We start from the raw sequence: 27,210 nt of genomic DNA on the forward strand, positions 1-27,210 counted from the left end.
CAGAGGAGAGCAGGGAGGGGAGACAGGGAGAGAAAGAGACAGACAAGGACATAGAGACTGTGACAGAGAGAGACAAAGAGAGGGAGGGAGAGGGATAGGGAGACACAAGGAGAGAGAGAGGGAGAGAGACAGAGACACAGAGACAGACAGACAGAGACGGAGAGAGGGAGGCAGACAGAGAGAGAGCCGGTGGCACATTTGGAGAAAGAGGTGGGTGAAGAGTGGAGGAAGGGGAGAGGGGAACTGGGGACACGGGGGAGGCCGGGGTCAGCAAGGGGGTGACACTCGCGTTCCCGAACCACTCCCCTTGTCCCGCTAGCGTCGGGAAGGTCAGTCAGAGGTCCTGGGCTTCTCCGCCACCGAGAACCCTGGCTTCTTCTCACCTTGAAGGGCGAGGTGAGAACAGCCCACGGTGCTGAGCCGGCCGTCGCGATGTTACACAACCCGACGTGCTGCCAATGTTTTTATATAATCCTCCGGCTCTCCCCATAAAACAGACCATAACTCCCTGGCAAATACACTTCAGTAAAGCTACGTGCTGTCACGGGGCACGGCTCTTCCGGAGGATGAATCACAACATCGGAACAGCAGTGGCAGTTGGACTAAACTTTTCTCCCCTCGTGGCTGCGGCTCGGTGGGAGAGATAAGAAAAGCCACACGGCTCAGTCGCGAAAGGCACCTCTGGGGGAGAGCCACGGGTCCTGGGGGGGGGGGGGCGGCGAGGGGGCACTTGGGAGGCCAGAAAGATGCTTGGCTGCCTCCCAGAAAGCGAGGGAGGCTGCGGACGGTCCCCCTCATCCCAGCTGTCACCGAGCCCCTGGGTCGCAGGGTGCACTCCCGAAGGAAAGGCCGAGAAGCACCCCCCGCCCCCCGCAGGCAGGGAGCCGGGGCAGACCCCCGGCGGTGCAGGCCCGACACCTCCACCCAGAGCCTGCTGCCGATGCCTCCCGACCAGGCTGGCAGAGCTGCTGGTTCACTTGCAGGACAGCACAGAACAGGCAGAAAAAGCCCACTAATGAGGCAAACACACAAACTTCTGTCCTTCCTCCTCGTACCTCAGCACAGAGACTGACCAGGGACCAGCACCCACTGTATTCGGCCCGCTGCCTCCCAAGGTGGAAAACACCCATTCCTCCCAGCTGCGGCCACCGGCCCTGACCCTCAGTCACACTGACCCTCAGTCGCACTGACGCTGGGCTTGCTGACGAAGAGCCCAAGGACTGTGGGCTCCCACGCACCGCGGCCCAGGGTCCGTCTAGGTGACTGACACCTGCCAAGCCCCTGCTGCTCCCCTGACTCAATCTGTCCGCGAGGCACCAGCCCCCCGCCTCATGCTTGTCCCACAGCAACACTATCTGGAGGGAGCCCCAGGCGTCCCCAGGACGGGAGGCTGGACAGGCCCGGGGTCATAGGGAGGCACCTTTCCCCACCGGCGTCAAGGAACGCCACGCCGGCAACCGCCGAAGGGCAGCACCACCCTCCCTCCAGTGCCCGCGTCTTCCAGGAGCGAGAGGGGTGACAGCAGGCGAGGGCCCCCCGCCCCCACAGCTGCTGGAAAAGCAGAACCTGCCCCTCACCCTCCGACCTGGGCACTGCCTGCTCTTGAAGCAAGTCGTAGAGCTTCATTAGAAGTTCTCTCAAGTTCTCTCAGGGAGTAAGTTGGAGACGTCACATGTGGGCTGATGGGGAGGGCTCTCAAGTGTCCACTGGGTGCGTGCATGAATGAGTGGTCACCCAGGCCACCGCTCTCTGCTAAGGGAGCCCTTCTCCTCCTTATCCGCCTCCTACCCAGCCTCCTCCAGAAATAGCACGGAAGGAGTTTGACCCCAGCCCCTGCGGGGCCATCAGGCCCCTGGGGTCGGTGTGGGCTCCAGTGGCCGGGACACGGTGCGGTGTCCAGAGAACTGGGGACAATTCCCCGCCCTCCGGTCCCTCTGTCCAGCCCCTCTGTCCCGAGACGGACGCTGCCCGGGCTCACCATTCAGCTGGTTGTAGACCACCTCCTCCAGGTGGTCCAGACGCTCCAGGATGGCCTCGCGGTCGGCGAGCGCGCCCGCCTTGGCGTGCCGGCTGCGCACCCGGCGGTCGGCGCTGCGCACAGTCTGCACCAGCCCCTCGGAGCGGTCCTGCAGGCGGCAGTACACGGAGAAGACGATGATGCCCACGAACACCAGGATGTTGACCGTCAGCAAAGTTTTGATCTTCCTGGCCACCGCCATGAGCGCGGCTGGAAGCTGGGGGCTGCCTCACCCGCGGGGCATCCCCGTGGGCCCAGCGGCCGCAGGAGCCTCCGCCTGGCCCGCCGCTTCGGGGACCATGAGCCAGCCCGGCTGACCGCGGGGCCGCGGGGCGGGGGGCGGGGGGGGGTGCTGTGGGCGGGGGCTGCGGGCGCGGCGGGGGAAGGGCGCGGGCGCCCCGGGGGGTGGGGGGGAGTGCTGCGGCAGGGGGGGGCCGGGGGCTGTAGGCCGGGGGAACGGGGGTGGTGGGGGGAGGCCCGGGGCTGCGGGCGGGGCGGGGGGCTGTAGCGGGGGGGGGGGGGGTGGGGGCTGCGGGCCGGGGGGCTGCGGGCTGACTGCGCGCTCTGCCGCCCGCGCCCGGGAGCTGTCCCTTCAGCACCACCCGCGCCCGCTCAGCGCGCCCGGCCGCCGCCGCCCGGGGTCCCCGCGCGCAGGGGCTGCCCGGGGCCGCGCGCGCAGGGGGCAGCCGGCATCGTCCGCAGAGGGGCGCGGCCCCGGCCCTGGGGCGGGGGGGGGAGGAGGGGGGCGCGGCGGGCGGGAGACGCGAGGGAGGCGCGGGCCGGGCGGGCGCTCCGGCGGCCGTGCGGCTCCTGCCCGCCCCGCAGCCACGGCGCCGGTGCGGAGTGACGCGGCCGCCCAGCTCATCAGCATGCACGCGGGGCCTCCGCGCCCGCCCCCCGCCGGGACCGCCCCCCCGCCGGGACCGCCCCCGGCCACCTCGCGGGGCGCAGGGTCCCGGACGAGCTCCCGCTGCCCGGAGCGGGCCGGCCTGGCGGGCGGGGCGGGGCGGGGCCGCGCGCTCTGGACGCCCGCACCAAGGGCAGCGCGGACGCGGTGGGGGGGGGGGGGGGCGGTTGCTGCGCGCGGACCCTCCTTCCCAGAGCCCTCGCCCCAGACTCAAAACCTCAAACTTGACCCGAGGAAGAGGGGCCTTGGGGAATGCCTGGTCAAGGCCGCGATGTCTGCGTGCACGGGCCTGGGGTGGGGGTGGGAGGTGCCTTTGTAGGCAGGAGGGCGGGCGGCAGGGTCAGAGCCACCTGCTTGGTCTCCCCGGTTCCCTAGGCCAAACTGAATCAACTCCGGGCCTCCTTCCCCTCCCCCTCTCCCTCTGTGGCGCTAAGGGCTGGGAGGAGGAGAGTTCAAGGACCGCAGGACAGAGCCTGAGATTCAGCGGGACCCGGGGTCCCCACCGGCCTGAACCTGGAAACCCACCAGGAACAGAAAAAAGGCGCAGATCCCTAGGCGTCAGGTTCTCCGGGTCCCGGTGCCCAGACCTCAGGGGAGAGCAAACCTGGCTGCCCCCACCTCACATCTAGCCCCACACCCGCATTTTTACAGACAAGACAGCTGGACCATGACAGTCAAAGACACGCCCCCCCCCCAGGGAACTTGTGAGCACCCCCAGGCAGAGGTTCCTGTCTGCTCCACGTGCGTCCCGCTGCTCAGTAGGTATTCGTTGAATGGATAAATGATGGAACATTTATTAAGAGCTAACTTGGTGCTGGGTCCCCAATATACACAGATGGGTAAGACAGGACACGGGGCTTCAGGGAGCTCTGGCTGTGTGTGTACACGTGTCTGTGTGCCTGTGTGTGCATTTGTGTGTGTCCGTGTGTTTGTTCATGTGCCTGTGCATTTGTGTCTCTATGTGTGTCCGTGTGCATTTGCAGTTGTGTGTCCGTGTGTGTGTCCCTGTGCGTGTGCATTTGTGCGTGTCCGTGTGTGTCCATGTGTGTGTGCATTTGTGCGTGTTCATGTGCGTGTGCATTTCTGTGTCTCTGTGTGTGTCCATGTGCATTTGTGTGCGTCTCTGTGTGTGTCCGTGGAGAATGTCTGTGTGTGCACTTGTGTGCATGCTGTGTCTCTGTGTGTCAGGGGACATTACGGTTTTCTGGCTCTTGGTCCAGAAAGAGCTCCCTGAAGCCCCGTGTCCTGTCTTACTCTCTTCTCCAACGCATATGTCTTGACCTCAGGCAGGCCAGCCTACCCAGCTTGAACATTTTGTGCCTCCTGGTAGAATCTGGTGAGAGTGAAAACACCCATTTCTCCTTGTCCTCATCAAAACTATCTTTTCTTTCTCAGGACATTTGGCTCAAGAAAGTCAGAGGACCACCATCAGGAAGGAGCCGCTCCTGGGCCTTGCAGCCAGCTGTCTACGGCGTGTTTACCGTATAAATCAGTTGTTCTGAGAGGAGCCTGAGAATTCAGTTTTTAATCATCACTCCAGGAGAGTCTTACGATGCAGCAGGTTTGATAAACACTGGTCTGTTTTTGATAAATAGCCAATCCCATGTCCCTTCTTAGGAAATACTGTATTTTTCTGTTTATAAAATGCCATGTTGTAAGATGTTCCCCAATTTTACAAAGATAGCTTTCAGAATAATAATACAAAAAGCTAACATTTACCCAGTGGTAAGATTTTTCCCAGGCACTCTTCTGGTTCCTTTATGGCTGTTAACAAGCTGTTAATTAAGACGGACAGCAACCACATTACCACGTAAGCTGGTATCGTCTAATTTTATATATGTAGAAACTGCGTCACCAAGAGGGCCAGTGCCTCGCCCAAGGTCACATGGATGGCAAAGACTTTCTGGGATTCAGGCCCAGACAATTTGGCTCCAGAATATCAGATTTATCAGCCTCTGTCGCTCAAGAAAACAAATCAAGTACTTTTCATTATATGTTTATTGAAAGTGATGTTAAAGTGGTTTTGCAGGAGAAAACATTATTTTGTTCATGTAAATACATTGTACTGCGTTCTGAAACTTATCAGGAAAGGGTACATCCAAACTATGTATCAGTATTTGGCTAAATATTTCATTTGACATACAAGCACGTTGAAGATGTGGGGTACGCTGCAGAGAGGGGGTGCGTCCTATCCGACAGCCCGGCAAACCACGTCTGATGTGCAGTCACACCGAATGCTCACCAGGAGGAGTGCCACAATAACGTGGGTGGGAGGCAGTGACCGTGGAAGAAGCAAAGCCACTCCGGGGCAGCCGTGCTTGAGAATGCACACGTGCACACTGCCCACGCACCCCTCCCTCCGCCACAAAGCCTCAGCCTCCAGGGGTGTCCCTGGACAGACAGACAGCCCTCCAGGAGCCCTGAGCGGGTCTGAGGGCCAGAGTGCCCTTTGCCGGTACAGAACAAGCCCACCGGGTCTCACAGGTGTCCTGTGGGACGGCATCGACGGGTCCTGGGGGAGTGGTGCGAACCAGACCTTGAGGGGACACTGTTGGCACAGGCGACAGGAAGACGGGGGCCGTGGAATGTAAACTAACACCAGTTTAGGGAAATGTCAGGCTCTTTAATGTCAAAGAAGTCACACTGTGCCGAGAGCTCGGCCTTGAGACAGCACTCAGATCTGAACAGAATTCCCTCCGAGCTGGGCCACAAGTTGGGTCCCAGACTGGGCACCAAGCTGAAGTTCGGCACGCCCCAAAGTGGGTCTCTCGCGTCTCACGGAGAGAAGGGCGTTTCTCTTTCGCAATCGAGCCTCTGTTTCCCGTCTCGCGCATCAGTCAGGACAGGCCGGGTTCTGCTGCAGTAACGAGCAATCCTCAAGTCTCACGTGCCGCGACGATGCGAGGCCACTTCTCACACACGCCACGTGTCCCCGACCAGACGCCGCGGGACCAGCCTTCTGAGAGCAGCTCGAATGTCCCGACGGCTGTGACGAAGAGCGAGGGAGAGCCTAGGAGGGCCTCGTACTGGCCGTTAAGTGCCCAGCCTAGACGTGGCACCTGCCACTTCCACTCTCACGTGCCGGCTGGAAAGTATCACGCAAACTCCGCAGGCAGAACAGCGGGGGTAGGAGGGGACTTCCGTGTACTTTGGTGAAAACGCCATGATCTGCACAGCAACCCTCCAACCAATCAGGAGTTCGCTCCAAACTCACCCCGACTCCCAGATACCAGGCTGTGCAGGGAAGCAAGGCATGACCTTTATCACATCAGAATTCAGGGGCGCCTGGGGGGCTCAGTCGGACAAGCGTCCGACTCCGGCTCAGGTCATGATCTCGCGGCTCGTGGGTTCGAGCCCCGCGTCGGGCTCTGTGTTGACAGCTCAGGGCTTGCAGCCTGCTTGGGATTCTCTCTCCCTTTCTCTCTGCCCCTCCCCCTACTGTCTCTCTCCCTCTCTCTCTCTCTGTGTCTCTCAAAATAAATAAACTTAAAAAAAAATAGAATCTAATGCAACCATCGTATAGCAGAGAATCCGAATGCAAGCAAAGACTGTAGGGAACCCGGTTTCCACCAGATCACCGAGGAGCCGTGTTTCGGCCTCTGCCTCACATCCCTGAGCCAGGAACGGAGAGTCGAGACCCCGCGTGGCGGCAGTTTCTCTTTCTGGAGGCCCCGGCCGGACGCTGCGCCAGCACAGTTCTCGATCAGTAACTGGCCTCTGGAAACCCCACCCACGGCTCGGACCCGCGCTGCAGACAAAGCAGTGGCCAATGATACCCAGAACCCCGGCTCTGATCCCCTCTCCCCTGACTCTGACATAGGCCACCAGCCTGACCTTAGTGGCCCCACAGAGTCAACAGAGATGCCTGTGGACTATTCGTCACCACAGACCCCCTGCCAGACGCCCCTGCGTGGCAGCCGGTGGCCCACAGCCCACTACCTCTGCTGACGGGCATGTCAGTCCCGGGTGGGTGATGCGGTTCACGGTGTGCCAGACGTCAGGGAGGGCGAGGGGCGTTCAGATCTGGAGGCCAGGCAGGTCCCAGCAGGTCAAGGGGAGGAGAGGTGGTGCCCAGATGAGAATGTGCTCGTGGGGGGGGCGGGGGGGAGTGTGCATGAGTGTGTGTGCGTGTGTGTCTGGCGGTGGGGGGCGTGTGCAGGTGAGGTGGGGGCGTCTCAGAGACATCGCGAGATCAGCGGGGCACGGCCAGGATTGAACGGAGGCAGTGACGGCCCCGGGGCTGCCGTCCGCCCTCCCGGTTCTGCTGCTTGGAAGCAAACCTCCGGTCTGAAGGTGTCCCAAGCGCAGGACCCCCACCTGGTGGCACCAGACTGCCACCTGCACCTGACCGGGCGGCCACGTTTCCAGGCCACCTGACTGCGGGGACCGGGCAAGGAAGGCATGGGCCCCGCCCCGTGTCTGGGGCCCAGGGAGGACCAGGACGGGAGGCCCCGTGCGGGGTCCCCGCTGCCGGCAGGCCGGGAAGTGGCACGACCTTGGGTCTGGGCCTCCTCAAAGGCAGCCGGCACCCCCGAAGGGCAGCACGTTAGGGACACGAAGTCACCAGCAGCGGCCGAGAGAGGGCTTTGATTTCCCTGTCTGCTGGAGGGGGAATTAGCTCAAAGCTCACAGAGAACATTTCGGCTGGACGCTCTGCCTTCTGTCAGAGGAAAAAATAGCCATCAAAATGGTTTTCATTTCCCTCGACTCTCAGGCCTGCCCTCCTTTGTCTGGGTCCCTTGACAGGTTTCCGATCACCCAGCAGGACCTGAAAATCCACTCCTCGTGGCTTCCGGGGACCGTGGCTCCCTGTGGGCTTACGGCCCAGACTTCGTGAGGCCCTGTCCGAGCCGACGGAGACCCCCACGCCCCCGTCGGGCAGGCAGCGTCCGGGGCAGCCCCGCTCCTGTCTGGGGGCTTCTCGCTGGGCCGCCAGCCCCCGGACCCCCAGGACAGACAGCCCGGCCTGTCCGACGGCTAGCACGCGGGCGAAGCCTGACCGCCAGGCAGGTTCCTCCCCCCGGGGACGAGCCGGGCAGCTCTGGCCAGTGTCGGTGCCGCGGTCACAGCCGGAGGAAGTGGCCTCAGAACAATCGCAGAATAAGATCTCCGTATTTTAGCTCTATTGGGTGTAATAACGATTGTAGGTGTTTAAGAGGTAGGGCGTGACGACGTGATACGTCTTGGACGGATCCCGGCAACGGCACCCATTCCCCGCGTAGTCACCTCTCTGTGCGTGCAGGAGAATAAGGGAGGTGGCCCTCAGCGGATTTCAAGTTCACAATGCAGTCCCGGTCCCTGCGGTCCCCGTGCCGGACGTGGGACCCCCAGAACTCACCCACAGCTGGACGTGTGCCCCTTGACCCGCCTCTCCCTGGCCCCGGCCCCCAACCCCTGGCCCCTGCCGCCCTCCTCTGCCTCCGTGAGCTTGGCTTTTTCAGATTTCACGTATGAGGCCGCGCAGTCCTGGTCCTCCGGGCTTAGTCCACGGAGTGTAACGTCGCTCAAGGTTGTCCGTGGTGTGGCAAACGGCACAAGTCCCCTCTTTCTAGAAGTTGAGTAATATTCCATCGTGGAGCCGAAGGCACAGCCCCCACGTTCTCTTCAACACGGTTCCATTTTGTAAACTGTGTATAAACACACAGCCGCTGCTCCGAAAGCACGTCGGCTTGCTCCCCACAGCAACCCCAGGGGAGTGCGGCCGGGGGGCGGCCGTGGCTCCCCTTCTTGCGGGGGCTGTCTGGGGGGGCCACCCCTCCTTCAGCCTCACTGCAGGGTCCGGGCTCGGGCTGGCACCGGGCGGGGCCTGTCAGACCTGCTCTGCACAGAGCTGCAACCCTGGAGTTGTTGGCCGTGAGGTCAACGTTACTGAATCAACGATGTAGATTTAAAAGGTGTCTCCAGGGGCGTCTGGGGGGCTCGGTCGGTGGGGCGTCCGACTTCGGCCAGGTCACGATCTCGCGGTCCGTGGGTTCGAGCCCCGCGTTGGGCTCTGGGCTGACGGCTCGGAGCCTGGAGCCTGTTTCCGATTCTGTGTCTCCCTCTCTCTCTGACCCTCCCCTACGCTCATTCTGTCTCTCTCTCAAAAAAATAAAAATAAACATTGAAAAAAAATTTTTAATTGATGAAAATTGATGCGACCAGAAGCTAATAGGAATCTAATCCTGGTTTTTCCCCTAAGAGCTACGATTTAGTATCCACTGCTCCAGGATTCACAGTGACTTTATAGAGCATGGCTATCTCTGCCCCCGACACAGAGGGGCGGATTGCGAGGACATCATTTCAGCCCCTGGATCCAGCTGTGCCTGAAGCTCTGGGTCCATCGTACAATCCCCACTACATAAATCAATGCATTTTCTGTTTTGGTTCAGCTTGTGGGCTGGGTCCCTGCTGCTTGCTAACAGAATCTTCCACAATAGCACAAAACCCCAGTTGTACCAGAAGATGGCTTCTTCGTCCTCAGGCGTGGTCTCCTCTGGAATCACAGAAGGACTTTTACTTCCCAGGGACTCGACGCTCGGGAACTGAGAGCGGCAGGAGGGGGTGCTCGGGACCCAGGCCACCCCCCACCCCCCGCAGTGGAGGTCCCTCTCCGACTCTGGTGTTTCGTTGACCTCCCCAGAGACAGGCCACAAAGCAAAGCCGTCTCGAAGAGAGATTTATGGCGGTCGTTGGGACACACGAGAGGGCTTGCAGGCAAGGCGCCCCCACTGCTGCCTTTCCATTTTATTTAGTATGAAGGAGCAAGCTGTTCCCAAACCACATTTACACATTCCTCGTAAATCAGACGTCGTGCAGCACCTTCTGGGACGGCACAGGGGCAGCCGTGCTCCTGGCTGTCCTCTCCCGCGGGAACCGTCAGCCCCCACGCCCCCCGCCCCGAGAACCTGGCTGGGGAGACCCGGTCCAGAGTGCGGGGTCGACTCACACTCTGCGACGCGTCCCAGCACCATCCGGGGGCCCCCGTGAGCCTGTGACAGTAGATGAAGGGATACCCCAGCTCCTCCAGGGCTGAGACCCCCCCCCCCCCACCTGCTCAGCGCCCTGCCTGACACAGAAACCGTGTGCAACCGAGTGTCTGGAAGAAAACTGCGGGCGCCCCGACCTTCACCCGCAGCTCCTGGGTGCCTCTGAGGGGCAGCTCCCCGGTTCTTGCACAACTCGCCCCTGCTTACGACCAGCTCTGATGTCACGGCCCCCAAGCCCCCCGCGCCCCGGCCGAGCCCCCACATCCCGCCGTGCGTGAGGGTCCTCAGCTGGGGAAGGCGGGGCTCCTGTTCTCACTTCCGTGCCTCCCGTTCACACCCGGCCTCCGAGGGCAGGGGGTGCTGCCTGCACCTGGGGGGGGCCGCCGTGATGTGTCAGGACCTGCCAAGGCGGTCCCGTGTCCCAGGCTCTGCCCGAGGGGACGGTGCCGCGGTAAGCCTCTGACCGGGCGGGCCCTCGGGCCACCGGTGCAGTTTCCCAAAGGCACACAAGGACGACAGCGCACTGGCTTCGCGGCAGCGGGGACCCGGCAGGTCAGCAGGCAGGCGAGCAGAACTGTCTGCAGGTGCCGCCTGGTCTGCGCCCCTGCCGGGGGTGAGGCCTTCGGGGCAGACGGGCACCACGGGCACGCCGGTTTAAACAAACCATCCCGAATAACCTGCAACAGCCTCGTTTTCAAAATTAAATCTGAGCCGGCGTCAAGGTCTCTGGGGCCGGAAGCGTGGGCTCCTCAGATCCCGTGCTCTGGCCTGGGCCTGTGCCAACCTCACGACCATATAATTTAATCTAATTGATCAATTAAATCCAAATAATTTTTAAACAAGCTGTAATAACAGTTATATAATTTCAGCACTACATATAATTTTCTTAACGACTTCACCAAAGGAAATTGCTCGCGGGGATTTGCCGTCTGCCTCGCGGAGACTGTCATCTTGGAGGCGCGAGGGGCCTTGGAAGCAGCCTGGCCTCGGCGCTCAGGGCCCCGGGCAGAGGAGGCAGCTCCCTGGAGGTCTGATTCGGGGGCCCCTCTGGGTCAGGTCTCAGCGTCAACGTTCGGACGGGTTCGTCACCCGGCCTCGCGGGGATCTTGGGGTTCTTCCTGGCTGCTCTGGTGCATTCCGCATCAGCCATCTATCGCCCAGCTCTGCCGGGTAACAAACAACCCCCGGAGCCCAGAGGCCTGCCCGGCACGTCTCCACCTGCTCGCTGGTTGGCCGGTCGGCTCCTCTGGACTTGGCTGAGCCTACGGCGGATCTGCGGTCAGCTGTGGGCGCCGTGCGCGTCGGGGGTGCCGGTCCGGTGCTCGCGGTGAGCCCAGGCCGCTCCAAGCTCTGTCTGCACAGAGGCCGCCGCCTGAGGAGTCGCACCTCAGAGTGCGGGAGCCCGACGTGCCGGCCATGAGGCCCCGAGCGCAGGACCCGCTCCTCCGCCACGAGACAGCGGCCCAGCCAGTGGACTCTGATCCGGAAGAACGCGGGCAGACACGGGACTTCCCGGGAAGGCACGAGCCGGACAGAGGGCTGGAAAGCACCAGGCGGGGACAGAGCCAGAAGTGTCCGGGGCCTGAGCTGTCGAGGCGGGTGCACCGCAGGGCGTCCCTCCCGCTGAGTGAGCGTCACCTTCTCGGGCTCCAGGTGCTCTGCGCGTGAGCCAGACCCCGCGGGGACAAGGCTGGCGGCTGCACGTTGGAGGGCGGGGACAGTGTCTGACCCATCCTCCAAGACCGCACACCTTGGGAAGCCATGACCCCAGAAGAAGGCAGAATGTTGTGGTCAGAGACAGAGACAGAGAGGGAGACAGAGAGAGAGAGAGAGGGAGACAGAGACAGAGAGGGAGACAGAGAGAGAGGGAGAGGGAGTTAGACAGAGACAGACAGGGATACAGAGACAGAGAGGGAGGGAGACAGAGACAGAGGGAGACAGAGAAAGGAGGAGGAGACAGAAAGAGAAAGACAGAGACAGAGAGAAAGAGGGGGAGAGACAGAGAAAGAGACAGAAAGAGAGACAGAGAGAGAGAAAGGCAAAGAGATAGAAACAGAGACAGAGATAGAGACAGAGAGAAAAAAAGAGGGAGAGAGACAGAGGGAGACAGAGACAGAAAGAAAGACAAAGAGACAGAGATAGACAGAGAAAGAAGAAGAGGGAGAGAGAGAGATACAGAGAGACAAACAGAGACAGACACAGACACAGAGACAGAAAGAAAGAGGGAGAGAGAGAGATACAGAGAGACAAACAGAGACAGAGACAGACACAGAGACAGAAAGAAAGAGGGAGGGGAGAGACAGATACAGAGATATAACATAGAGACAGAGACAGAGATGGGAGAGACAGAGAGAGAGGAAGGGGGAGATAGAGACAGAGGGAGACACACACAGAGATAGTGAGAGACAGAGAGAGGGAGGGAGAGACAGAGAGAGAAAGAGACAGAAAGAGATACAGAGAGAGAGAGAAAGTCAGAGAGATAGAAACAGAGATAGACAGAGATAGAGACAGAGAGAGAGAGAAAGAGACAGAGGGAGACAGAGACATAGGCAGAGAGAGCCAGAGACAGAGATAGAGACAGAGACAGAGAGAGGGAAAGAAGAGGGACAGACAGAGAGATACAGAGACAGAGAGACAGAGACAGAGAGGGACGGGTGCGGTCACCAGAAGCAGAAGGGACAGCTGTCGGCTGCAGAGACCACAGCGCTCCGTGTGGAGTCCTGGATGCCGGCTGTCCCTCCGGGTCACCTGGTGGCCAAGGCCGAGGGAGGTGGCTCCGCTCCCAGCCTGGCCCACGGGGAAGGGCCCTTCCTGAGGCTCTGTCTCCTTTTATCCTCTCGAGGGCCTGGGGGGGCTCTCAGAGCACCCCGTGGTGAAAATCCCAAGATCTCCCCTTAAACGCAGCCTCCAAGCCTTCCGTTAATTCTCTGTGTAAATGTTCCCGCAGCTGCCATTACCGGCCTCCGTGGAGCCGGGCTCTCCCAAACCAGCCCCAGTTTAGTCCGAGTGTCAAACGCTTTGCACAGCGGCCCGCTGCGGCTCCCGCCCGGCCAGGGAGGGCCGGGGTGCCCCCCGAGCCCGGCGGAGCCCAGGCCTTGGAGACGGAGGGCAGACAGCCCGGGAAGCAGGCAGAGACCCCGGGGGCCGGAGCCCTGGGAGAGACCCTGACCCGCCTTCCGGGGCGAGGCTGGCGGAGGCTGAGGGTCTCGCTCCCAAGGCCCCTCGCGTTTTGTTCTGTCCGTCCTGCTCCGCGCTCCAGCTCACGGACGCTTTCGAGTAGCCCCAGTTCGTCTGTTTTCTTGAGCCCACCAACACTTGCTTCAAAACCTTGAGTCCTTTGCCAATATTTGGAAATCAGAACCGTTCACGTTTAACAGGACCTGGGATGTCTCTAGAAGTGCTGAGAAGTGTGGCCACAGATGTGCTCCCGTTTCCTCATGGAAAAGTGGAGAGTGCTGAGCACGCAGTGCTCCCTTCAGGAGCACGTTTCCCATCTGGCCCACATCAGGCACTTCTTTTACTTCCCTGGTCTCTGGACTTGCAAGTTTGGAATCCCTTTTTTAGACCCCTGACTCCTCGTCAGTCATTCTACACCAGGAACAAAGTGCAACCACCATCACCACCATCGCTGTCACCATCGTTGCCATCATTACCATCATCACCATCACCACCACCATCACCTCCATTACCGTCGGGTCATCATCACCACCATCACCACCATCATCATCATCACCATCACCACAATCACCATCACCATCATCATCACTATCCTCATCACCATCACCATCATCATCATCACTATCACCACAATCACCGTCATCATCACCATCACCATCACCACCATCACCACCACCACCATCACCATCACCACCATCATCACCATCACCACCATCATCACCATCACCACCACCATCATCATCATCACTATCACCACAATCACCGTCATCATCACCATCACCATCACCACCATCACCACCACCACCATCACCATCACCACCATCATCACCATCACCACCATCATCACCATCACCACCATCATCACCACCATCATCATCATCACTATCACCACAATCACCGTCATCATCACCATCACCATCACCACCATCACCACCACCACCATCACCATCACCACCATCATCACCATCACCACCATCATCACCATCACCACCATCATCACCACCATCATCATCATCACTATCACCACAATCACCGTCATCATCACCATCACCACCACCACCATCACCATCACCACCATCATCACCACCATCATCATCATCACCATCACCACAATCACCATCACCATCATCATCACTATCCTCATCACCATCACCACCACCATCATCATCACTATCACCACAATCACCATCATCATCACCATCACCATCACCACCATCACCACCACCACCATCACCATCACCACCATCATCACCACCATCATCATCATCACTATCACCACAATCACCATCATCACCACCATCACTATCCTCATCACCATCACCACCATCACCATCGCCATCACCACCGTCACCACCATCACAATCACCACCATCATCACCACCGTCACCACCACCGTCACCACCACCATCACCATCACCATCATCATCACTATCCTCACCATCATTACCACCACCACCATCATCATCACCACCATCACCACCACCATCACTGTCACCATCATTACCACCATTATCATCATCACTGTCACCATCACCTTCACCACCACCACCATCATCACCATCATCATCACCCTCATCATCCTCTTCATCACGATAATTATCACCACCACCACCATCACCTCCATTACCGTCGCCATCACTTCCGTCACTGCACATACACACAGAGATTCTCTCTCCCTCATCAGACTCATTTCTTGAACTCCGACCCCTATGGGAGCTCTGTCACTGCACCCAAGTGCTGTTGGCCTATACAGAATACAAGTGAGCACAACCGGCTCAGAGCTGTGGGTAGTACCAACGAGCCGGGGGGGGGGGGGGGGGGTCAGAACCCGACGTCAAGAATGCGCATCTTGCACGGGCCTAAAGATGTGTGGGTGAGGCTGGCCCACGCCAGCTGTGGAAGGATCGTCATCCGTTTCTCTGACGCGCCTGTTCCTCGGCCGGGCCAGCAACCACTTCTGCTCCTCTTAGACTGCTCTCCGGGATTTCTCTGGGGAGCCACCTATCCTGCATCTTTTGATGGATATGAGGCAGACCCCACCCCAGACCCAGAAACGGTCCATGGCTCATCTGGTCAGTTAGCATATTCCACACCTCCGGTCCCAGGGTTGGTTTGAAGTTGGACACATGGCCCAAGACAGGACAAGATTCAATTCTTTGAGTTGTTGCTGTGTGTGTGTGTGTATGTGTGTGTGTGCACGTGTGTAAGCCTGGAAGATGGTGCTCTTTTCCCAGAAGTTTGCACACCCGGCGGGATGCGGCTGAGGAGGTTATGGGGACCACCTTCGCTGGCGACTGGGGCCTGGCTGAGAACGGAGACCCCAACAGAGGATAGGCCACATGAGGGACCCTGGGAAGCGCGTGAACCCCAGCACCCAGTTAGCTGAATCCGCTTTCGTGACCAGTAACTCTTCTCTTGTTGCCATTTTCAGTTGGGTTTCTGTCACTCGTTATGAGCAAAATAGTCTTGGCATATTCGTATTCGTTTCCTTTCCTGGAAGATGTTTCCGGAAATGCCCCGGCCCCACCTGGCTGCCGCAGGGCTCGAAGGTCACGTCATCCTCCCAGCTTCAACTTCCTTCTCCAAGAAATGCGAGGAAAGTGAGGTAACACACACGCTGTTTGTCGACCGAGTTTCCCCCTCAGAATAAGAGAGGGGTGGACCCTCAAGGGTGTGGGCCCTGCCCTGCCCCCACCCCGTCGGCTCTAGGCCGGTCCTCTGGTTGGGATGATGAGCATGCCCTCCCTGCCCTGGTGCCCACCTCACCCAGGCGGTCTGTTCTCAGAGATTGCCATCCAAGCACAGCCACGCAAAGGGCACCAGTCCCTTGAGAGTTCAGGCCAGGGGAGTGGGGTGGCTTCCCCAGACATCCTGGCATAGCCCTAGAGGCGGGCATGAGGGGCGAGACGAGGAAACCATCGCAGCCCCTCTGCCAGGGAGGCCTGCCTGACCATTCTCCTCCCTCAGCTCAAATGACCAAGATACCCTCTCAAAACGGGCTCGGCAATGCCCGCAGGCATTGCTTTTCCCATTGCTTTGGAAGTGCCGATCTGAGGTCCATCACTCACCGGCTGGGTGATCTTGGACCAGCGTCGGATTTTCTCATCTATAAAGTGAACACGAAAATCCGAAGGTGAAAGCTTGAGAGCGAGAGAGAGAACCGTTAGATTCTGTTCCCACAGGCCACACGCACGGGCCGCGGCGAGAGCTCTGACACAAGCGGGAGCTGGCCAAGGGCTCTCCCTCAGACCTCGCCTCCTGCCAGGTCGCGATCGCCCCTGTGGATGAACAAGGCAGGGGTTACGGTGATGCCACGGGGAAACGGACTCCCAAAGACTGACCGAACCACAGACACTGCAAATAATGACACGGGAGCGAAAAGAACCCAGAAGCCCCGTCCCTCCACGCGCCGCCACGCCCGAGTCCCCACGCCGGAACCGAGCATCTCCATCCCTCCCCTGGTCCTGCGCAGCTGCTCCCTCCCCCTCCCTCCCTCGTCTGCTCCTCCCCAAGGCCCCAGGGGGGCTACACTCTGCATGCGCTGACACACTTTCATTTCCTGGCGCGAGAGACGCTGGAGGGGACCGGGGCCACTGACAGAACAGCTGCTGTGTGTTCCTTCCCAGACTGTTTGTCAAGCGGGTGCCTGCCAGTATTTCCACACGTAGCATCTCCAGCGCCGTGGGTCCAAATGCTTCCTTCCCTGCCTCCCCCTCAGTGTGGACGGGAAGAAGGAGGTGCGGCAGGGATAGAAAGAAACGAGTAACGTGAGAAGAGTGTGGGTCTAAAGCGGGTTTGGGGCCTCAGACCCCTGTGCTACCCCGATGGTTAGCCCCCCGCACCGTCTGCCCCTGGAGAAGGGGGCAGGATGGTGGCAAACAGCACGAAGCCTGGCTTCCCCTGAGAGAGATGGTCTTCCCCTGGGTCCGTGGCCCTGCTTGACAAGCAGTGATTAACACAGCAATCCTGGGAGGGAATCAGGAAGGAGCCCGGCCTCCGAAATTACTTTCTGCTAAGCTCCTCTCCCCTCTCCAGACGGCCACCCGTGTCCGGGATGGAGAAAAGGGGGCGGCTTCAGCTGCACTTAGAAATATCTGTCCCAGGGGCGCCTGGGTGGCTCGGCCGGTTAAGCGTCCGACTTCGGCTCAGGTCAGGATCTCACGGTTCGTGAGTTCGAGCCCCGCGTCGGGCTCTGGGCTGACGGCTCAGAGCCTGGAGCCTGCTTCGGATTCTGTGTCTCCCTCTCTCTCTGTCCCTCCCCTGTTCATGCTCTGTCTCTCTCTGTCTCAAAAATAAATAAACGTTAAAAAAAAAAAATTAAAAAAAAAAAAAGAAATATCTGTCCCATTAGCTCCCCCGTGGACTGGCTTCCCTTTGACAGGCTTCGAGTGTCTCCTCGAAGGTGTGACCGGATTTTCCCAAAACACACTTCCCTTTAGCAACCCAACAAGCCTCCCAGGTGTAGAATGCGGCCCGGTAAGGCTGTGCCGAGGAGCCTGGGGCCCAGCCAGCTGGCATCCAGGGTGGAGAGGGGGCCGGGGCTTGTGGTCCAGCTCTGAGCAGCAGCCCGGCTTTGGGCAAGAAGCAAGCCCGGGACGTGTGCAGTCGCGTGGCAGAGCTAGGCACACAGCTGGACTACGTTTCCCAGACTCCCCAGCTGCAAGGTACAGCCATGTGACCGAGTTCTGACCAATGGCATGGGAGCAGAAGTGATGGGCTTCCCTCCCAGGCCCAGACCGGATCCAGGCTCTGTCCCGGGCTCTGTCCCCATGGCCAGCCGAGTACAGAGGATCACAGCGCTCAGAGGAGGAAAGAGCCGCGGGACCCTCAGGCGCCTGGGTGGAGCCTACACCTGCCAACCGGCCCCGAGGACCTACATTGAATAATGACATGAGTTTTTAATGCCGAAAGTAAACGTTCTCTGTATTAAGCCTCCGAGATTTCATAGTTGTATCTGTCCCCACAGCTGGCATATTTTGCATTTGTTGATATAATGCCCCAAGTCAATATTTGGTCGTTGGTCGAGACTTTATTTGCGGCAAATAACGGAAAACCCAACATGTACGGGCTTGAACAGAGTAAATGGAGTTTATTAGCTCCTGTAACTGGGAAGTGAGGGGCAGGCGGGGTCCAGGCATGGCTTGATCAGGGATCCAAAGCCACCCAGGGAGTGCGTGCCTGTGTTGGCACAGCCCCCTAGGCTGGCTCTGAGTCAGCCAAGCCCCCGTCCGTGGGGACCGAGGGGGCATCTGGCCACGACCAGCAGGGGTTGTCGTCCGGAGTTCTTCGCATGTCCAGGGGGACGTGAGCCCCCACTGTCCAGGCTGAGGCGCACTGACCCCTGAGCTTAGAGCCTCAGAGGGGAGGAGGAGTGCACCAGCCACGCTGGAGAGTCGTGGGGGCACTCTCGCTGGCCCCAGGGAGCTGGGGACACAGACACGGTGGGAGGGGCTGTGGGAGATTCTGGCACGGTCCACCTGCCCTCCTCCTTTCGGGAAACGGCGGCAGCCTGCACGTGCACGATCCCAGCCCGGCCCGTGTGCTGCCGGGAGATCCTTGTTCCGCGTGGGGGGCGAGTGCAAGGCTCTCCGGTGACAGGTCTGTGAGCACGTCGCTCGGGGTTGGGCGGGGGTTGCTCTGCAGGAGCCGCTGAGCCAAGTCCTGGGACAGCAGACACGGGGGGGCGGAGGCCCCGCTCGGCCGCGTCCCTGAGTCCCTCCCGCCCCGGGCCGTGCGGACAATTCCGCACGTCCCTTCTCTGCCTGCTGCTGCGTGGCTTTAACATCGGTTGTGGCCAAAGGAACGTGGGAAATACAGACCTGGTTCCACGGACAGAATGTCTTCCTTCTCTACTGCGGTGAAGCTTCAGATTCATCTGGTTTGCTGAGTTTGTGACCTTACGTGACACACACACCCCCCAGGGCGGTCTGGGGCCAGGCCGAGCCTAAAGAATTCCCTGAAGTCTGGTCTCAAGGTCCCGCCAAGGACCCCTCCCCTCATCCCCCTCAATGCCCTACTGCCAACTAAAAATAACGATGGTGACACTTCCCGCCGTGGACGGTGAGCATTTCGCCAGGCTCACGTGAATTCTCTCCATCTTACAGAGCGGTGAAACATAGCTTCAGAAACTGTGGCTCGTTTCCCGGGTCTCTAACGTACAATTACTAGGTGAAAATAGGGCCACGTCACGTGGTCTGGTCTCCCCACATATCTAAAAGCACACGGAGCCCCCGCCCTGCCTTTGGGCTTCCTGGAACCACCACTGGCAAACGTGTGGGGCCCTGCGTGGCCCGTGCTGCAGCCCCACCCCTCCAAGCAGGGGGGAAGGGGCCCGGCCTGAGCACCTGCCGCCCCCACAGGTCGCGCTCGCAAGCACGCTCCCGAGCCCCGAGCCTCTGCCCGGCCCCGCTTCTCTCGGACTCTCGGGGAAACCTTTGGAGAAGAGGCGGGAGAGAAGCAGGAGCCGCCCAGCCTCCGCGGAGACAGACTCGCAGCACAGCTTCTGCTCGGCAGGGAATGTTCCAACTTCCGCGGGAGCCGCGTCCACCGGCGCAGCCCCGCCATCTGGAACGTTCTGACTCGGATCCACTGGTGTTTACTTTCTAAAACTTTGCATGGCTGGGGCCTGAGATGGGGAGCAGCTGTGTGTGGAAAACACGTGCTTCCTCTCATATGCCGCGGTGACGCGTAACAGCTTGCCTTCAGTCTTTTAAAAAACACAAACCGAAAAAAGAAGGAAGGAGAGAAAGAGCGTTGCCAAGGGCTCCCCTCCTGGAGGAGGACACTGGTGATTCCGGAAGAACGGAAACGGCCCTGGGAGGGGGAACGGCCGCACACAGGTGAGCTGGGTGGCGCCGGTCGGTGCAGAGGACACAGCAGTAGGTGCGTGCCGCGTGAAGGGCCTTCTGCGCGGGATCAGGGGCCCCCCGCCGGCAAGAACCGCACACGCATCTGCCCGGGCTGCTCTGAGACGTGCAGGCCAGGGGAGGGGGCGGAGGTCGTGAGTGGGGAGATTGGGGTCTCAGCTCCAAGCCGGCCCTCTGGCCCCGCGTCTGTCCAGGCCGTGTGGGGAGTGGTGGCAGCCCGACTAGAACTCATTCATTAGAAGCCGCGTGTATTAACCCAGGAAATCTGACGCTGGGGGATGGCCGGATGAGCCTCGGGGTGGAGACCAGAGCCTTGGGTCTCGCCAAGCCCCCCTCTCCGACCCACCCCTTGCCTTTCACGTCTCCCTGACTCCCTCCGTGCCGAGCCCCCAGACCCACACTCCATAAGGCTTTGTCTCCCTTGAGTTGCCCCTCTAGACCCCTCACATGGCAACAGAACCAGGGGGCCACGGCCCCCAGGTAAAGACTACATTTCCCAGCCTGCCTTGCAACAAGATGTGGCCACGTGACCCATCCTGGCCAATCAACTGTGACGAGGGTGATGCCCAGAAGGCCGGGGCAGACATCCTCCCTTCCCGGGTGGAGAGCCGTCCCTGGGACCCCACAGGTGCAGAGGGAGAAGGAAGACATATCCAACGAAGGAAGCTGGACGATGCCGGGGAGGCCTCCCCCACCATCAGAGATCCTGCTCAAGCCACGGCTGGCCTGAGAATTGGCCCACCCGGACGCACATGAGCCAGAGAACGGTCGCTACAGCACTCATCACCCATAGGTCTGTGTCTCTCAGCCAACTTGACAGAAATGCAATCCCGTGACTATCTGCCGAATGTCTTTCTTTCCTGACGGACCGGAGGGCTCCCTGGAAAATCTCCAGATACAATGTTTGTTGAATGAAGGAGGGAAGGATCAACGGGCAGACGGTCCACACAGACACTGGTGAAACAGACTGGTTCTCTGTGGTCCCCTCCGTGGGGAGTGGGCCCAGAACAACGGGTTCACACCCAACTCGGAGAAGTTGTCAGAGCCGAGTGAAGCTTCTGTCTCTGGTCTTGACGCCGAACTGGATACGTGGCCATTTTCAACCCGAATCGCCCAAATCGAGGAGCCAGGAAGCTCGGCTTCAAGGAAGGATTCGTCAGACAGGACATCTTCTGTGTCACCCAGGACAAAGCGGTTTAATTGTTTCCATTATCCGTGGACTTTTATTATCCTGGCTCCTGATCGTCTCCTTTAATTAAGCCGTAATTAAGCGACCAGGATGCTTGCCTGGTGTTAACGAACGCGCTCTCAGGCATGGCTCGGCCAGGGGGCCCCAGCGGCCAGCAAGGAGAATCCTTGCGTCTCCTGACCTCTTCCGGTCCTTGGCTGCCGTGAGGGGACGCTGTCACCAGAAGTGCACCGGGAAGGAGCAGAACCGGGCGACCGTGGACTGGGGGTGGGCTCTTCCCGCCCCCCCCCCCCCGTGTCCGGCAGGAGGTGACTGCGGCTTCCAGACACAGGTCACAGCGACGACCGGCTCTCAGCTCCGGAGACTCGTCTTCCCTTGTGTCTAGCTAGCCTCAGCCATGCGTCTGACCCGGTCCCTTGTGTCATAGACCCCCGTTCCTTTTGCCTGATGAGAACCTGGTGGGTGTCCCTTCTGCTGGTGACAGCATCGCAGCCTCCCTTGGGGAGTGCCCCCCCCCCCCCCGCCAGCGTCAGTGCCTCCTTATCTGCTTGCAGGGCGGGCCTATGACTGTCCCACCCCCTGGCCCAGTGACGTGCAGGGCAGGGGACATGACCCGGCCAGGCGAGGGCAGGTGTGATCCTAGGACCTCTGCAGCCACTATTCAGACTCGGGCTTTCAGGGGCCACCTCATGGAGAGAGCCAACCCAAGAGAGGACAGGGCTGAGAGCTGGAGAGAAGACTTTGGCAACACGTTTGTGCACCTGGGTACAGCCGAGCCTGAAGCTCTGGCTGTCTTTGAACTTTGAGTTACATGAGCCCTTGGGGCTGCACCCAGTCTGAGCTGAACCGCTCTCAGCTGTAAGAGAAACATGGCCCTCTGTGGCCAAAGCAAGCCAAGGGCCCCACCCGAGGCTTTCCCCGCCACGGGAACCTGAGCGGGCGGAGAGGTCCACTCCCAGCAGCAGGCCCGGCTCCAGATGCTGAATCGGCAGCGGTCTGAGTGGGACCAGCACGGGGAACCATCGCTCCTCCCCTGCCGCGTGGAGGCGCTGCAGAGCGTGGTCCCCGCACAGTCCCGTGGACCTCGTGGGCTGCTGGTCCAGGTCCCCCAGGAGGCTCTCGCAGCGGCCCCAAACTGTGGCTCCGTACTACCTGGGAAAGAAGCTGCCGAGACACCCTTTCGACCTCCAGTGTGCTGACAGAGCCCTGCCTCCCTCGGCCCCGCCCGGGCCTCCTCGGGGGGCTTGGGGTCACTAGGTGCATCTCAAACCGCTTAACGGCTCGGAACAGCAGCGATCATTTCCTTTGTGCACCAATCTGCATCTGGGCACTTAGTAGGAAGGGGTCATCTCTAAGGCACCGGCTGGGGCAGCTCAGACGGGGCCTGTTGCCAGTGCACGCGGCTGGCAGGCTGGCGCGGGCTCCCTCGGGGTCTCAGCCCACCGCCTCGTGGCCTGTCCGTGGGCCGCTCGGGCTTCCCCACGGCAGGGAAATGGGTTCCAGATCCCAAGGTCTCAGAGACAAGTGTCACCTGTGTGACTTAGCGCCAAAGGTCACGTGAGGTCCTTCCCGTCACTAGGAACCATGCGGATTCCAAGGGAAGCGACGTGCCCCCCCCACCGTGAGAGGCCATCACTGTCACAGGTCAGAACAGGAATGTGCTGGGCTGCACTGTTTGCCCAAAAGACACCATGGAGTCCTACCCCCAGTGCCTCGTATGTGACCTGTTTGGAGGCAGGGTCTTTGCAGACGATCACGTTAAATGAGGTCACCCGGTGGACCCCGATCCGCATTGACCTTATCAGAAAAGATTAGGACATAGACACAGAGGGGTGACCACGGGAGGACATGCCAGCCCGTGCACCAAGGACAGCGGCCTCCAGAGAAGCCAGCCTGCCCACACCCGACCTTGCATTTACAGCCTCCAGGACAGGGGACTTGGCCACGGCAGCCATGGAAACTCATACAGTCGCAGCCACATCTGGAAAACGTGTGCTGCACCGGGTGTCCCGCAGCCTCTGACGTCGGGTCTGAGAGAGAGGGCGGAAGCAGGAGGAATCAGGGTTTGCAAATGCTCAGCGCGGCCCTGGGGGGTCAGGGTCTGGGGGCAGGGCCGAGGCGGGGGGGACGGGGCGGCCAGGTGTGATCCCCGACCCTGCGCGCTGAGCTGGATGCCTCCGCCCGCCCACGCTCTCTCCGTGCGTTTTCACTCGGGCCTCTGGAAGCAGGTTGTCTTTGCAAATTGCTAAAAAGCTTCCACGTGTGAAAGTAAGTCCAGAGGTGACTCTTCTCCCAGAACAGCCGCCCACCCGTCCCCACACAGGCCTCCGTCTTAGAGGTCCCAGGTTCCACGCGCCTGTGGCCACGTCCTCCCCACACGGAGCCTGGAACGCACGTGGCCTGAAGGCTGCCCCATCCTACCCGCCCCCGGGAGCCTGCGCAGAGGCTCCCTTCACAGCCGGAGGCCCCGAGCAACTCCTTCCGCACAAAGATGGCCCTACCCCAAGGTGACCTGTTCTGTCCACCTACACAGAGAAGAGCCCAAAGTTTCTCTGACCGCAGGTGGGACGGTCCCCTCGGGCAGATGTCCCGTCACACGGTGTGCGGGTGAAGGCAGCCACGGGGAAAGGGAGGGCAGGACATTTGGCCGGATCACCCCGGGGACAGCCTCAGCGGGGCCACCAAGTCTAGGCCCGGGACACCCCCTGAGGGCGCCCTCCCTCCACGCACCGCTCGCGCCCCGCGGAGGCCCCCTGCAGGAAGCGCTGGTGCCTCGAAGACGGTCCTGCAAACGGCAAGGCGGATGCGTGACTACCCTCCTCCTCGAACCGCGGGCGACTGCACCGGGGCGACACGTGATACTTAGTTACTGGTGATGGCACCTGGACTAAAGGTAATAATTACAGACGAAGCTGCTTACTCAGCCCTGCCCGAGAGGATGGACAGGCACGGGGGAGGGAGCCGCACAAAAGAACAGTAAGATTGCATCCGGAATATTCTGCTCCCGCCTCTGCGGGCAGATGACAGGCTGTGACACCATCTCTCTACGAGGAGGGCCTGGCGTGGCCGCCTGGCGACGCGGCTTCCTGACAGGCGGGCTGCAGGACGGACGCCTCCGGGCAGCACGGGGCCAGCGGGCCCGCTGGGGTCCCACGCCCTCAGCTCTTTCAATGCCCCCCCCCCCTCACCGGGACTCACCCCTTCCGTCTTCCGGGTGCCACGGGGCAGTGGCCCTCCCGCCAGGCGGCCTGAAGTCCGATTTGGGCTCTGCTCCCGGGTAGCCGTGTGTCCCCAGGGTAGCGTGGCTCACACCTCGCTGTCCCAGGGTCCTCTGTTGTGAGACGGGTTAGTAGCACGGCCTTCCTCGTGGGGTGTCATAAGCGTTAAATGATCACGTAGTTAGGACTTGCTCGGGAGGCGCGCAGGGCGGTGAGGCTCTTGGAGTGACGCCGTGGTGGCGAAGCCGCGGGGCTGCCTCTGTCCACAGCCACGAGTCTGCAACTCAGGACGGAACCTGGTCCTCGGTAACAGCCTGTTCGTGTCGGCCCCTCACTTGTCACAAATGCGCCACTCTGATGACACTGACATAAGAGGGCAACAACAGGAGAAACTCGAGGGGGTGGAATATGGGCACTCTACTGTCGCTCAATTTTCCGCAATCCTAAAACTGTTCGGAGGTAGCCAAAATCTATGGTTTTTTTATAAATAAACCCGAAAATGTGAATTTCACTTACTCACTACAGTTCCTCCCATGCTGGTCTCCCCACTTTATGTCTCACGGCCCCTTCCCGCCTGGCCACTTTCAGCGGATAGCTTGGTTCCATGCTCTGTCCCATCCTGACTCAGTTTCTCCCCAGCGTGTGGGGGCCAGTGAAGCAAAAGGGGACACCTCCCTGCAGGTTTCTGGGAAAGTTTTTTGCTTTTTTTTTTCCTGACGGGTTCTGTCTCTTCTTCCTGTTCTGAATATAGATGCAGTGCTTGGAGATACAGCAGCCACTTTGTACCCATGAGGTCAAAAAGACATACACTAAGTATGATGGAGCAGGAAGTGAGTCTGGGGTCTCACTGACATGCTCTAGCCGTTGTTGGAGCCTTACACTGCCTATTTGTCCTCCTTTGCTTAACCTACTATAGTCAGGTTTTTGTTAGATGCCGTTGAACATAATCCCAAATAATGCGTTCTGCCTTTGGAACTAGCCCCCTCAGGTCTACACGCCAAGGCAAACAGGTGGGTGACCTTGTGCCCACACCTTGGCCTCAGTGTCCCAGCCCCTGACGAGCAGCCAGGCCAATGCCAAGGAACCCCCATGACTTAGGCTTTCATCCAAGTAATGGGATTACTAAGCAATCAAGATTCAGCAGAAGAATCAAATGGACTTTCTACAGCAGGAGTTCTGCAGAGCTGGGGCGTGAGGGGGCTGGCATTAGTCCATATGGGAAGAGAAGGAGCTACGTTCCCGCGTGAGCTGGAGAGCCCCCTGCTCAGCCTGGAGATGCTTGGGCCCCACCTCTGAGCCATCCAAGAGAGATGCCATCCAAGGGGCCCAGGGCAGAGCTGGCAAGTGGGTCTGTGTGTGTGAGCAACGTGCAGTGCGGTGTCCTGGGCCCCTGAGCGCCCCCCCTCGTCTGGGTGGTGCAGCGATGAGCGAGTCTCCTGTGGGCACCAAGTCTGTGTGCGTGTGCCTGTGGATGGGCATCCAGCCCCACTCCCCCTTAATTTGCTTGATCGAAGCAAAAAGGACTCTTTTCATTTTCTGGAAGCATTTGTGTGTCTCAGCCCCCCTGCTGGGCCCAGGAGCCCGGCCACATCATGAGTGCAGGCTTCTCACTTTCTTTCTCAGGAGAAATTTCTTATTTCAGAGCATCTCACGGGGAAAGCGGGGGGGGGGGGGGGGGGGGGGGCTGACCTTGAGGTTCTGAGGCCAGTTCTGTGAAAATGACTTCAAGAAGCCAGCTTTGCACTAGGGCCGGAAGGCGCTGCCAGCAGGAGTGTGGATGTCCCACGTCCCTGGCAGCAGGCAGGGAGTGGAGGAGGGGCCTCCCAAGGTCACTGGTGAGTGGCAGAGGAATGCTCCTTCCCGGCCCAGGAGAACTTGGCCTCACCCGGCTGTGCGGAGCGGCGGCCCACGCAGCAGTCCACGGCCCCCGGGGGCACCGACGTGGGTAGGGGCACCAGCCACCACGGCCCACAGGACACGGAGCAGGGGCTCGGCCAGCCAGGATTCTGCCTCCAGTTCCAACACTGGCTCACCGTGAGCCCCTGGGCAACTGGTTTCTTTTCTCCCAAGCTCAGTTTTTCGTATTAAAATGCTACCGGGTATCAGCCAGGGATTGTTCAGTCACTGAGAACGGCGGACGCCCCAACTGAAATTGTAGAAGGACGCATATTGACAGAGTTGGCCAAAACGGCTGGGGAGAGCACGAGCTTCAGGTACATCTTGATCCAGGTGCTCCCGCAGTGTCATTGAGACCAAGTCTCTCCTGGCCCTGTTTCCAGGCCGCCTCTTCGCTCCCGGTGACAAGTTGCCACCAGCAGACCCCCAAGCACTCGGGACACGGGGAGCCTCCTTCCCGCCACAGCACAGAGCTCCGGTTGCAGCTCGTTAGCGCGACTTGGGTCACATGGCCGTTCCCGGCCAATCAGATGGCCAGAGTCAGGAGCCACTCTGATTGGCCGGGCCGGGTCACGTGCACGCCCGTGGCGCCCGCGCCCCCACCCTCACCACTGGACTAGAAGGGGGTCGCAGGGGCTCCTGTCCCAAGTTGGGGCGCTTTTCTCGGAGGGGCGCTGTGGGGCTTTGGGCTCCTCACCCTGGCCCCTCGCGACTTGGTCGGTCAGCAAGCCCCCAACCCCCAAGACGCCGGCCCAAAGCACTATGGGCACAGGGGGTCCCCCGGGCCTTGGGCTGGAGGCCATGCGTCTTGCAGCGCACCTGTGCAGCAGCAGGTGCTGGGTCCGCGGGCCAAGTGCAGGCGCAGCGCACCCCCCACCCGCCCCCGCCCGAAGGCAGCAGCTCACCAAACCGAACCAACCAGAAACCTCAATCATTTACTGAACGTTTACTGCTGACACCCCGTGGAGATGG

The 27,210-nt window shown here is 60.2% G+C and overlaps 1 protein-coding gene across 3 annotated transcripts in view; it reads right to left on the minus strand.

Annotated features, from left to right (window-relative positions):
- GALNT9 (polypeptide N-acetylgalactosaminyltransferase 9) overlaps positions 1–26,697 on the minus strand; it is a 104,823-nt gene extending 78,126 nt beyond the window's left edge. Inside the window, exon 1 of one of the 3 annotated variants that reach the window (XM_058691554.1) lies at positions 24,323–26,697. Coding sequence is in view for 1 of the 3 variants with exons in the window: in XM_058691553.1 (XP_058547536.1) it covers positions 1,979–2,219 (241 nt within the window). In the remaining 2 variants the exon portion in view is untranslated. Of the gene's footprint in view, positions 1–1,978; positions 2,362–24,322 lie in introns of those variants that run through there. The other 2 variants (XM_058691553.1, XM_058691555.1) reach the window with 2 other exon arrangements.
- Between the last annotated feature and the right edge of the window lie 513 nt (positions 26,698–27,210).

Source organism: Neofelis nebulosa, chromosome 11, assembly GCF_028018385.1.
Source record: "Neofelis nebulosa isolate mNeoNeb1 chromosome 11, mNeoNeb1.pri, whole genome shotgun sequence".
Classification (NCBI taxonomy): Eukaryota; Metazoa; Chordata; class Mammalia; order Carnivora; family Felidae; genus Neofelis; species Neofelis nebulosa.